Source organism: Salminus brasiliensis, chromosome 9 (assembly GCF_030463535.1).
Source record: "Salminus brasiliensis chromosome 9, fSalBra1.hap2, whole genome shotgun sequence".
Taxonomy (NCBI): Eukaryota; Metazoa; Chordata; class Actinopteri; order Characiformes; family Bryconidae; genus Salminus; species Salminus brasiliensis.
This window is the reverse complement of record NC_132886.1, coordinates 22,927,524-22,939,738: the sequence shown is the minus strand read 5'-3', so window position 1 is coordinate 22,939,738 and position 12,215 is coordinate 22,927,524. Positions and strand designations below refer to the sequence as shown.

Below are 12,215 nucleotides of genomic sequence, written 5' to 3'. Positions count from 1 at the left end.
AGAATTGCACAATTTTATATCATTATATACATTTTATCAAGTCAAACAAACTTAGAAGTTATGAAACTGGATAAAGGATATTAGTATAGGATTACTAAATTTCCCTTTCTGGGACACATGCAAATAGAGTACATGTTCAGTCCAGTCTGCTCAAAGCCCTTTCCTGAACCTGTGGTACAAATACAACTTGTTATATGAAGTGTTATAACAGGTGGGCAAATTAAATGCTACTTTTGGAAATTTGCCTTCATTGTTGAAAGAATACATAGAATGTAAGAAGATAAAATGGCTCCTGTGGTTTTCAGATACAACATATGTGCTGTGCTGTTGGTCAATTTGGTCCTTTCCAGATTAGTTCCAATGCAAAACAGAAAGACAAGCCAGCTGCCACCAATTTTGCATAACTAGAAAACAGATCAGAAGTTCAGTTAACAGCACACAAAAGACTTCTAACAGTTTCACAAGAGCTGATTATGAGAAGTACAAACATGCATCCGCTGAACCATACATTCTGTAACTTTTCATACATTGTTAAAAATCCTCGTTCTAAACACATTTGAACTTTTAAGAATAGTGACTTTTGAAGTTTTTTAATAAGGTCCATTATTGTTCTCTGGCTTTACAGAACTTTTCCCGACTGGACTAGCAGCATTTAAGAAGATTACCTTCAACATAGATGAGGAGGCTGCAATGAAAGAAGACTCAGGCATGCAAGATGTGTATTATACTGAGGTACTGTAGGTGTTTTTAGCAACATGAATGTTATTAAAAAGCTCAAAAAGGGTGAAAGGGCATAGACTATAAGCAGATTTCATTTTTCTGAGCAGGCACTATTGAACCACGTGTTTCATATTTGCTTATATAAAATGCGTAATAACTGAATATGAAATGCCACTAATATTAGTTTTGTATGTCCATTTTTGCATGTGTGAAACAGGATGTTCTGGTAGAGCAGTTGGAGGTGTGCGTTGAGGGCCTATGGAAAGCTGAGCGGTTTGAGCTTATCACACACATTGCCAGACTCATCATCCCAGTTTATGAAAAGCGGCATGAGTTTGAGGTAAGAGGAATTGGAAGTAGATTTTAGGAATTGTTAGCCTTTGCACCTTCCTCTATAAAGACCACGATCATTGTTTCACATACCTGCTGTCTAAAAGAGAACACTGGTGACACATAATGAAGTATAGCTAACAATTGTGAATGTGTTTTTTAATACCCTTTAAAGACTGTAGAGGGACACAGATGGAGTTTTATAGTTTTATTTTCTTTTATATTAACTTTCAACAAACTACTCTATATAACAACACTACAACACTACAGGCCCTGTGGTAGAGGGTATAAAAACTGTGCTGTGTGAATTTAGACATTTTTGTCTACCTGCCTGCAGACACCTTTTTTAGCCAGCCTTTTTGTTTGCAAAGAAGAAGACAGTGACAACAAGGAGGACGTGGGTGTTTAGTAAATATTTAAAAGGCAACTGGATTCAAGTAAATTCACTTAAAGGGATTTTTATAAGACCTGTGCCATGTTTCAGTTGAGCCATTTTCTACTTTCTTTCATTATTTATATTCATACATATTTTCATACAGTATTAGCCCTACAGTTGTGTAATAGTAAAGTGTGGACCTTTCGCATGGAGCGTTAGCCATGAGGTTATGTTAACATGAACAGAAGAAATTCAGTTTTTGATCATATTGGCAGGTCACCAGGTACTGTTGGCTTATATTTTAAGATTTATATTTTTTCAGCTTACATGTGGGTCCATACTTTAATTTCAAAACTAGCAGTTCTAGCAGTTTATAGGGTTCAACAAAGTAAGCTGCAACACTGTAACTGCTTACCACAACTACAACACACTCACTGCCTGAGTGGCAGAAACATGCATGACGTACACTAAATGGACAAAGGTATTGGGACACCTACACACACTACGCAGCTATATACGTAGGTTTGGTTGGAACTCTGCAGTTATTGCCTCAGCTGAGGTTCAGTGAGCTCTTTAGAATGAACCATTCTTTCACAAAAGGCAGACTGCATGGCTAGATGCTTGATTTTATACATCCATGGTCATGGGACTGAATGAAACTTCAGAATTCAATGATGTAAGAGGTGTGTCTCAATACTTTTGTCTATAGAGTGTAATAGAGCCACATTAAGATTAGCTACTTCTTAAAAAAATGGCTGAGCTACATAATACAAACATGACCAGGCTATGCATTTTATAGTAAAATGATTGTCATGTTAGAATAAGCTGTAAAAAAGAAACAGTTCTGTCTTAATTTGTGCCTGTTTAAAACAGTAATGAGTATGCTTCAAACAGGCGCTAACATTAACTACATTATTTCACCTTTTTTTTTTTTTAACAAGCCGCTGCAACGACTATTTTGTTTTGCCCTTAATATTTTGAAGGGCAAAACATGATTTTGAGGTGGTTGCCATTCTACACTGTGTAATATAGTTTTACCCATAACAATATTATCACTTACTGAAACCCTTGCCAAGGTCTGATATACAGTGTGGTGTCCTTAATAGAACTTACTAATAGCTTAGTTTTACACCAAGGACATTCAATCTTCAGTCTTGAAACAGTTTGTTGCTCCTATTAAACATATGTGTTTCAACTCAGCAGTTACTTGTCAGATTTCAGTGCTGAATTACCACTCTGCTCTACACAGTTAAGAGCACACATGAGCAATAACAGAAAAAAAGAAGAGCTAACCCAGTGTCTAGAGAAAAACAAAATAACAAAAGAAGCGTGTGTGAGAAATGATAACTACTACAAGACCCACCCATTTAAAGTGAAACTTTAAATTTTTATCCCTTCAAAGGAAGGGAGGATAAATTCATCCACACCTTCATATAACTATTTTGTTTGAAGTTAAGCCTTGAGGCATATAGGCTGTTTGCTCTTGTGTCCTCAGTATAGTGGTTAGAAACTATTTACTACACTCTTCTTCTGTTATATTCTGAAAAGTCTAGTGGACAGCCCTTGATGTGATGTATCTACTTGTCCTTTTTTACCCAGTCACACATGTCTTTTACTTTCTGTCAAGTAGGTCATATTGATTTGATAGATAAAACATCACAGCTTTTATATTAAGTCCTGGTTGTGTATTGGCTATACATCCTAAAAAACAGCAGTCAAAGGTTCTTTTTTCCGACAGTAGGAGTAACAGGCTAACTTGAAATCTGGTACCCAGCTAAGGATCACAAATCCAAGTACAAATATGTCATGTATCACACTTCCAGGCTATTTCTCTGGACTGTAGTGATCAATGCTGAATGGCTTATGTAATGTTTTGCACCTTGTATTGTTTTTTGGATTGTTCTCTCAGGCAGCAGGAAAAGCCCACACTGCATTTTGTCTTCTGGTTTCTCTAGTCATTTCTCTAGCTAGCTCACTGCACACAATATGCTAAAGCACCACACACACACGCATTGTTTTCATATGGGGAGAAATGTTGTACGTGCTGTAGATGCATACTGGTCTGGTCAGATTTCATGTAGCTTATAGATAATTAGCTGGAGGTTAAAACTACAGACAGTTGACACCCAGTATTGTGTTAAAAGCAGACATAGCGTATTGTTTATTATCAATTCATTTATCCCGAGGCTTCATTTCAGTTTCTGTCAATCAAAAACAGAACCACAACAGCACATACATCCTGTTGCCGTGCTACGTTTGTGCTCACATGAGTTGGCCCGTACATCTAACCAGCACTGGCTCTTAACGTGTTTATGGAAACGAGTTACAAACAAAGCTTGGACTGTGCCTCCATATATGGATGCTCTTCATAACATGATGAATACAGTTCAGACAAGTTTACACCACCATGGTCTGCATGCTCTTAATTCCTAGCTCTATTACAAAAAGTTCTGTATTATTTTTACTTTATTGAAACAACTTTCTTTGTTCATCTGTTTCAAAAGAAATATGTTTAACCCCTTTTCCAGTGACCGTTGTTTTGTATACTGTGCCATGGATAAATCATATAATGGCAGAACTAACCAAACCAAGTTTCTCAAGTTAATCATAAAACACTTCGATTCAGTTTTTTACTCCTGCCAGAGCGCAGAAAATCGCTGCGGTTTCACATTTCTAATTAAGGCCTAAGCCTTTACATCTCTAACAAAGATGGCAGATATAACTGATAAAAAATGTATACCAAACAGCAGCGTGTACAGTTCACCAGGCAGCAACTCAGACTATTTATTCTTTTTCTTTATATGTAGTTTAAGTTTGTTGACTAAAAGACGTCTCACAGTCCCTTCTTCTTTCAAAGAAAAAAATAAATGAGAAGAAATAAATAAATAAATGATAGAAATAAGTCTAATTGTTTATATCTGTATCTGACATTCATCCCTACATAGCCTTGCATATAAGAAGCTGTGTGGATTTGTTATAGTCTCAAATTCAGAACAAATTCAAAAGATTTTTTTTTTACTGTGTCAAATGAACTGACCTAAATTCAGCATATTCAGACATTTTCGGTTGACTTGAGCTTGGCAAAATAGTTCTAAATTGTATTAGGCTCCCCACTGTCCACCTCTCTAACCTACGGACTATATAAAACCCATTTTTAATGATTCTATATAGAACCAACTATAATATATATTACATATATATTTCGTATATGAAAAACTATTAAAGCATTTAAATGAGCTGAGCTGACATGGTTTTATATACTATCGTCTTAAAATTCAATGCCCTTTAAATAAAAGATTTCATTTACATTTCCAATTGAATCAGTTATGTTAAATGTCTGTTTGACTGACTTTTCTGAAGAAACTACACTGAAAAAAAGTTAAAAAATGTAATAAAAAGAGCTCAAAGATGATGATCACCAACCTCTGACTGACTGAATTATACAGATGCCTCTAGCTGATACTGTATTGACAGGAACACTCAGTGCTGCACATATTGTTCCAGATCTCATTTGGCTTCGAGGTTTGATGTGTGCCCACCATGGGGATTACAGGGATCCAGCCATTCCCACTGAAATGTCATCTGAAAGGACACAGCTCTTTTGTGTTTACCATAAAAGACATGATTTTTTCCCAAAAAAAAATCTGGTAGGAAATTAGGCCTAATCTGTTCCAGCTGTTCAAACAAACTGAGAAAAAGCTAATATGATGATAATGTAGAACTGATAGGGTTTCTGTCACTTGAAAGGATGGGAAAATGAGTCCTGGAACTATGCCTAATGGATATTGAGGGATGCTGAAATTGGGAGTGATTTTTTTTTTATTAGATTCAGATGGACGTTTGATTTTCTATTTGCATAAATTTTTATTTTAATGAGCAGCTCCAGTTGGTAAAACCTTACTTTTCAGTCACGCACAAACAAAAGAACCCCATATATTTATTTCCTTTTGTAGAAACTGAGACGGTTGTACGACACTCTACAGAGAGCCTACTCTAAGATCCTAGAGGTGATGCAGACTGGTCGCCGGCTACTGGGAACCTACTTCAGAGTGGCTTTCTATGGGCAGGTGAGCAAAGTACAATCAAAAACATGCCAAACTAGCGCTGGGCAATATGACAATATTTTATCAAAATCTGTACGCATCTGAATTATTTCTTTAACCCCATACATTGCTAGGACCTGCCTCTCTCTTATGATTTAAGAAAAATCAATAATAAACCATAGGCATTAATAAGCCTGTGATATTAAGCTCCATAGCTTTTAGCTCCATATCACAGAAGTTTAATCTTACAGTGGCTGCATTAGACTGCCTTGTGCTGTCTCCAGTTTCATGCCGTACTGTGTGTTAAAGGAATTTTGGAATGCTTTTGAAACAGCTGTGTGTATTCCAGACCTGCAGAACGTCTCTAAACACAAACACCATGGTGTTATTTTTTCAGATTATTCTCATGAAAGAAAGAAATATTTGCATGGTATTGGCAACTTCTTTATGCAACAGTACGACTGCTGGGGTAGAATATAATGCATCAAGACTGGACTTGTTTCTGTTGTTTAATCATGTTAGGGGAATATGCATAGACTCTAAAATCTAATGACCTTACATGTTGTACATAGTATGTAACACTGACATGGTTTATGTGAGTTTTATAAGCATCCTTTGACCAAATATTGCACTCCTGACATTTGGTGGATGTCATTACAATGATTACATTCTACTGCAGGGTTGTGTTTGCAACTGTACTACCATTAATGAGCATGTTGATTTAAAACCTACTGATTAACAATGTTCATATTTGCTGTACATACTGGTTTTGCTACCAGTGGATGAGTATGGATGAGTATGACGTCCTATGTGCCATTTACTGTGACACTAGATTGACAAATATGCAAAGCAACAGTCAGTAAAATTTTGTTATATGCTCTTTGTTCTTAGACTGACATGCCATCATGTGTGCCTACTGTTGCATTCTGTTGGTGTTCATCAACAGCTCTGCTACAATGCCATATTTACATATGAAGAAATTTCAACCGAATTTCAGCCTTTTTTTTTAGATTAGATTCTCGAACAACATTTACAGTCGTTTTAAACATAAGCAAACATAACTCCCATTTGACATATATGACTGAAACAAAGTAAATATATGAAATGCTAAACTCATGAAATGACTGACAAGCTGAATATTTGTAACATCAGGGTTTCTTTGAAGAGGAAGATGGAAAAGAATACATCTACAAAGAGCCAAAACTCACAGGCCTGTCGGAAATTTCTCACCGGCTGCTCACCCTTTACGGGGACAAGTTTGGAGCAGAGAATGTCAAAATCATCCAAGACTCCAACAAGGTATTTGAAGGCAAATGAAGCTTGTGAAGTCTTGTTGTTGTAGGATTTTGCTCTTTATAGGCTTAGTTGTACATGAGCTAGAAATGACCGCATTTTATTTTGTGCTGAAATGGTTTGCAAGGCGTTTGGGTGCACTCTGATAGCTTGGGGCCATAAACCAAGCAGGAAAGACTTGTTTACTAGAGTTTCTTGGATAATATCCAGCAGATTCCATTTCTCTATAGCCTTAGTACTTCCTTTGTTACTCACCTGTCCTCAACTACAGTATAGTATTACAGTCTCATCAAGTCTCTTACATTGTGTTAATGTAATTCCTACATTCCAGTCCTTTTCAATTTTATTGTTGCATCGTATCCATTTTGGTGTTGATTTTAAAACATGCCTTTGTTGTTGTGCATTTTATATTCTTAAATGCTTAGTCATTTGTGTTTATTCAAGCTGCTTTTTTTGCATGCTTTTGTATTGAACAGGTTAACCAGAAAGATCTGGACCCCAAGTTCGCCTACATACAGGTCACGTTTGTCAAGCCTTACTTTGACGAGAAAGAGCTGGCTGAAAGAAAAACTGACTTTGAGAAGTGTCACAACATCAACCGCTTTGTTTTTGAAACGCCATATACACTCACAGGAAAAAAGCATGGTGGGATTGAGGAGCAGTGCAAGAGACGAACCGTTCTCACAAGTGAGTATCTGAGGAGAAACAGAAATATGCTACAGTATGATACAGAATTATATCAAAAAAGTTGGAGTTGTGGAAAATGCATTTATGGGCCAGAATGGAGTTCTGGACAAAATAAGGGTGGTTGTGAAGTTCTGCCACAGCTGTGCTGGCTTTAATAGTCCTGAATCCTTTACCAGAGTTTGGACGAGATGATGTCTAGGGCAAGAGGTAGAGGCTCAGATATAATTTTCCTGCACACTTCATGACGCTGCTGCCAAGCAAAATATTAGTATTGATCTCCACACACATGACCATGGTCTATTCTGGCACCTTTAAAACGAATGCTTAGTGTCCTTCACTACAAGAAAATATACAATTACAGCTACCATTACAGCTCAAAGTGTCCATTCAGTTTTCATGCCATATAGGATGCAGCTTTAAAATTCAGGGTTGAGTTGTCACAGTTGTAACAGCTACAGCAGGTGCTCAGCGTGCTTTGCCCCCTTAGAGATGGATAGATAAGGGAAAATGGCATTATTGCTAACAGATCCTCCTATGTCTTCTGTGTTTACCTGCTGTCTGACTGGTATGACTACAAAAACGTTTGCTTAGTCGCTCACAAAAGGAAGGATTAAATATGTTGTCACAAGCTCAGCCTAAGGCTGAGGCTTTATTTTTTTTTGTAAGAAAACATCACACAAACTGCGTATCTGTGTACATTATTGTGTTGATCTATGGATCTGTGCATGTCCACAGCGGCAAACACCTTCCCCTATGTGAAGAAGCGTATTGAGGTGCTTGGGGAGAAGCATTTGGAGATGAAGCCCATTGACGTGGCCATTGATGAGATGAGAGAACGCAGTACTGAACTGAACAAACTCTGCTCAAATCAGGAGGTGGACATGATCCAGCTGCAGCTCAAACTACAGGGCTGTGTCAGCGTGCAGGTCCTGAAGCCTCTCAGTACTTGCCTTGTTAACTGTGTAATTCATAATTTAACCTATAATTTAAACCTAGAAATTAAAGAACCGACTTTGTGGTTTTTAGTTGTGACGTAATGTGAATAAAATTTCAGGTGATACATTCCCACACACAATAATCTGTGCTTGGTTCATTTTGTGGGTTTAGGTCAATGCTGGTCCCATGGCGTACGCCAGAGCTTTCCTGGACGATTCCAGATCTGGCCAGTCTAATAAGAAAGTGAAGGAGCTGAAGGATATATTCAGGTATGTATAGTACTGGGTGATCTATCGTCGAACCTGTATGTCGTTTTTCCCATAATTTGACTTTATTTTAGGCGACAGAAGAACAAAGCTGCCCAGAAACCCTCAAATCAGAACTTTCCTTTTACCTTTTTTAACATTACATATTTCACATCTCAGTGTGAACCTAGGTGTGCCCCTTCAGTCTAAAATTACTGATGTGTAAAAGCACGTGCGCTGCTTATATTATGTGTCTGGAGTTTAACTTGGCCTGAGGCAATCATAAACAGACATTATGTGAAGTGCATTTCGCATCTGAAGAGCTTTGCAAAATTGCAGCCCTTAATGAACTTTACACATTACATAAGAAGCCTTTGCTGTTACACAACAAACATTTACTTTTAAGAGCTTGATCCGATTGTCATTGTTCTTCCTTCAGGAGATTTGTTCAGGCGTGCAGCATGGCTTTAGATATTAATGAGCGGCTCATCAAAGAGGACCAGTATGAGTATCACGAGGGGCTGAAAGGCAATTTCAAAAGCATGGTCAAGGAGCTGTCTGATATTATCCATGAACAGGTAAGGCACATAGACGAATCCAGTGCAAAATGATTTAATGAAGTTAGAAATGGGTGGCAGGAAAATGGTGGTGGAAAAACGTACAGCACGCATCAACAAACTGAACTTCAAAAATGAAACATGAAACATTTCATCACTTAAAGCAGTGTGAGCTTGCACATGAATATAGGCAAGTAGATCTAAAACAACAAATAATGTCTTGCATTTGTTCTTAGCACGTGATGTGCTCAGCAGGCTTAACCAGTTTACTTTTCCAAAGAACATTCCAAAGAACTGCAACGGCACAATTTCTCTCTGCCAGTTCAAGTAAAAAAGATTTATGCAAGAGCATGTATAAGAATATAACTTCATCATGAGCTATCTAGGAGAATTGAAGTGAAAAGTGAAGTTGGATGGAAGGATGGAAGGATGTAAAAGAAGAAACTGAAGATTGAAATTTGAAATTGAAAATGTCTAAGATGTACTGTGTTTTACACGGCTGTTGAAAATGCTACTGTGCATAACATTCTGACATTGACAGTATTCTGAAACCTTTTCTGTGAATTCAGGCTGACACCCAGTCAGCATTACTTCTCATGCGTACAATCAAAAGTGTGTAGTGCATAAATAACTTAATGCAGTGCATAAAGTATGCAGGAATGTTTTAGATGAAGCATGACCAGATTAGCCAATACAGATAACACACTTCTTGACAGGCAGAGGAAAATTCCCTACATCTCAGCTTGCTCTCTCTCTCTCTTTCTTTGTCTGACCTGCAATCTTCAGACTGTTTTCCTTAACTTTCATTTGCCCCTCCTATTTTCATTTCGTCTTTCTACTTTGGCTTGAAGTGAAAGCTAATATGATTCTCTCGTTTTATTCGGTAATAGGTAAAGAGTAAAAGTATGTCCGTCTCAAAAACACGAGCACAGTTAAAGCTTGCATTATTTGTTGTATTATAATTGTTGTACAGAAACCTTGTATCTACATTTTTGTATCTACATTTTGTTTAAACTTACCGACCGGAATGATGTTTTTGGTGATTGGATCACGTTCGGATTTGACTTGACCTCATAAAAGTCCGTTTTCTCAAACCACATTCAGAGGTGTTCAGAGACGGACCTCTTCAACATTTAATATATGTGTAAACAGTATATGTTTTCTGTGATCTGATTCTGTAAGCGAAAATATGGGGAAAAATACAAGTTAATACAAGTCCTTTTTATTGTTTATTGTTTATTTAGAACCATAAATAGTTCCATCGCATTGTAGAATCACCATAGTCGCTCCAAACAGTCTCCTAGAGCTGGACCATCTAAAGGAAGTAAAACGGAAATGAAGTAGGTGTTTATGACGTTTTTACACAGGAAAGGAAAATCAGATCAAAATCACTCACATGGTCACACTGGAGATGCACTTTAGTGATAAGCAACACAGGTTAATGCCAGGTGTGAACAGGCTTATAAGGTTTTGTTTCGCAACAATATACAGTTCAGAATTCTGTCAAACACAATTCTGCTGTGTACTTTCACTCTCTGGTTGTGTGTCAGGTAAAAAAGGAAGGGAAAAGCGATGCCCTGGCCTGTCTTATGCCAGCAGGTCTGTTGTGAAACACAGTGGTTTCTCATGGATTTGGCAGTTGATCTTCCAAGAATTCTTGCAGGCTGCATACAATGGGTATCAAGTATAGACATGCCACTCATCTCTACGTTGCAGCGAGCAGCAGCAGCGGTCCTTGTGTTGTGATATTTGATATGACAGAGTTTCAGTACGTCATCAAAGTCACTCATAACTACTAATGCAATCATGACTTGGTTGGTGACTAGTTTATTTCCAGAAATGTGTCTCCTCTTCTTTATTGCAGCAATTCTCAGCAACGCTTACAGTCATATAACAGTTGTGTAGCTAGTTTGCTAGTAAGGGTTATTCATCATAAATGAATTGATTAACATTACTTTGTTTGAGGTTGCTTGTGTACTAAAATCTCATATTCTGTATCATGTCATTTATTAATGTCTTTACAGAAAGTGTTAATAATTCACTTTGGAGGGGTTCAGATATAGAGTTACAGTTCTGGGTAACTGATTAGTTCAGTAGTTAAAGCTTATTATTAGATAAAACTCTTATTATGCAGCGTTAATATATTAATTGATGGTGAATAAGTCTAAAGTACAAATATTCCAGTTAGAATATACTTAAGTTAAAGTTGAAGTGTGGTTTACATGTTTTACTTCAGTAAAAGTATAAATGTGCAAAATGTAAAAGTAGATCTTGTAATTCAGTGTTTAAAACAAGACGTTTTTTGAGTTGCAGATGAGTGTAAATAATGGTGTACCCTAGAAGTGGCATCATCTGCAAAATCATACCAGTGAAATTTAATCTCTGCTCTTTCGTACAGCCAAAAACAGTTTGCGAGTTCAGTTCACAGATGATGAATGTGGTAATATCTGGTTCTGGTCTGATACCCTGAACATGAGATTAGCACTAATAGTCTGTTTATGTTGTTTAACTGTGCTGGTTTCCGGTTATTGGAAACTGGTGGTAAAGATACCGTTTATCCAGGCAACTGGTAAAATGTTCACTTCAGTCAATGCTGTACTGACTTGGAAACCCTTTGGTTTCTTACACCACCGAAAATCTAACTAATGTAACTGTACTGAACTGATTAATACTGATTGGCAATATGAATCAATATTAAACCCTGTTAGCTATGTATAGACGGCCTGTGAGTACACTGAGTAGAACAGAGTGGAAAACAGTAAAGTAAACATTGTGGTTGTACCCAGCTCTCAGATTTAAGGAACTTTTTTACAAGGAACAGAACTGCTATTTGAACCAACGACAAGGTAGACATTGATGCATCAGTTGAAGGTCAGATCTGTCAGTGCGGTTCATTAACTGCCTGATTAAAAAATTAAAACGTTCAATTAAAATGTTAAAGTAACAAGCCTGTTTTGAAAACTGTATGGAGCCTAAAGTACAGATTCTTGTGAAATATAGAGAGTATTAAGTGACAGAAATACTCAAG

General features: G+C 37.1%; 1 protein-coding gene across 3 annotated transcripts in view; it reads left to right on the top strand.

The window, feature by feature from the left end:
* The window catches only part of dock11 (dedicator of cytokinesis 11), a 62,795-nt gene that overhangs the window by 49,077 nt on the left and 1,503 nt on the right, over positions 1–12,215 (top strand). For all 3 annotated transcript variants that reach the window (XM_072687849.1, XM_072687850.1, XM_072687851.1), the window contains 8 exons: positions 626–732; positions 938–1,060; positions 5,380–5,493; positions 6,622–6,768; positions 7,239–7,449; positions 8,185–8,375; positions 8,557–8,654; positions 9,070–9,208. In XM_072687849.1, coding sequence (XP_072543950.1) covers positions 626–732; positions 938–1,060; positions 5,380–5,493; positions 6,622–6,768; positions 7,239–7,449; positions 8,185–8,375; positions 8,557–8,654; positions 9,070–9,208 — 1,130 coding nt within the window. The remainder of the gene's footprint in view (positions 1–625; positions 733–937; positions 1,061–5,379; positions 5,494–6,621; positions 6,769–7,238; positions 7,450–8,184; positions 8,376–8,556; positions 8,655–9,069; positions 9,209–12,215) is intronic.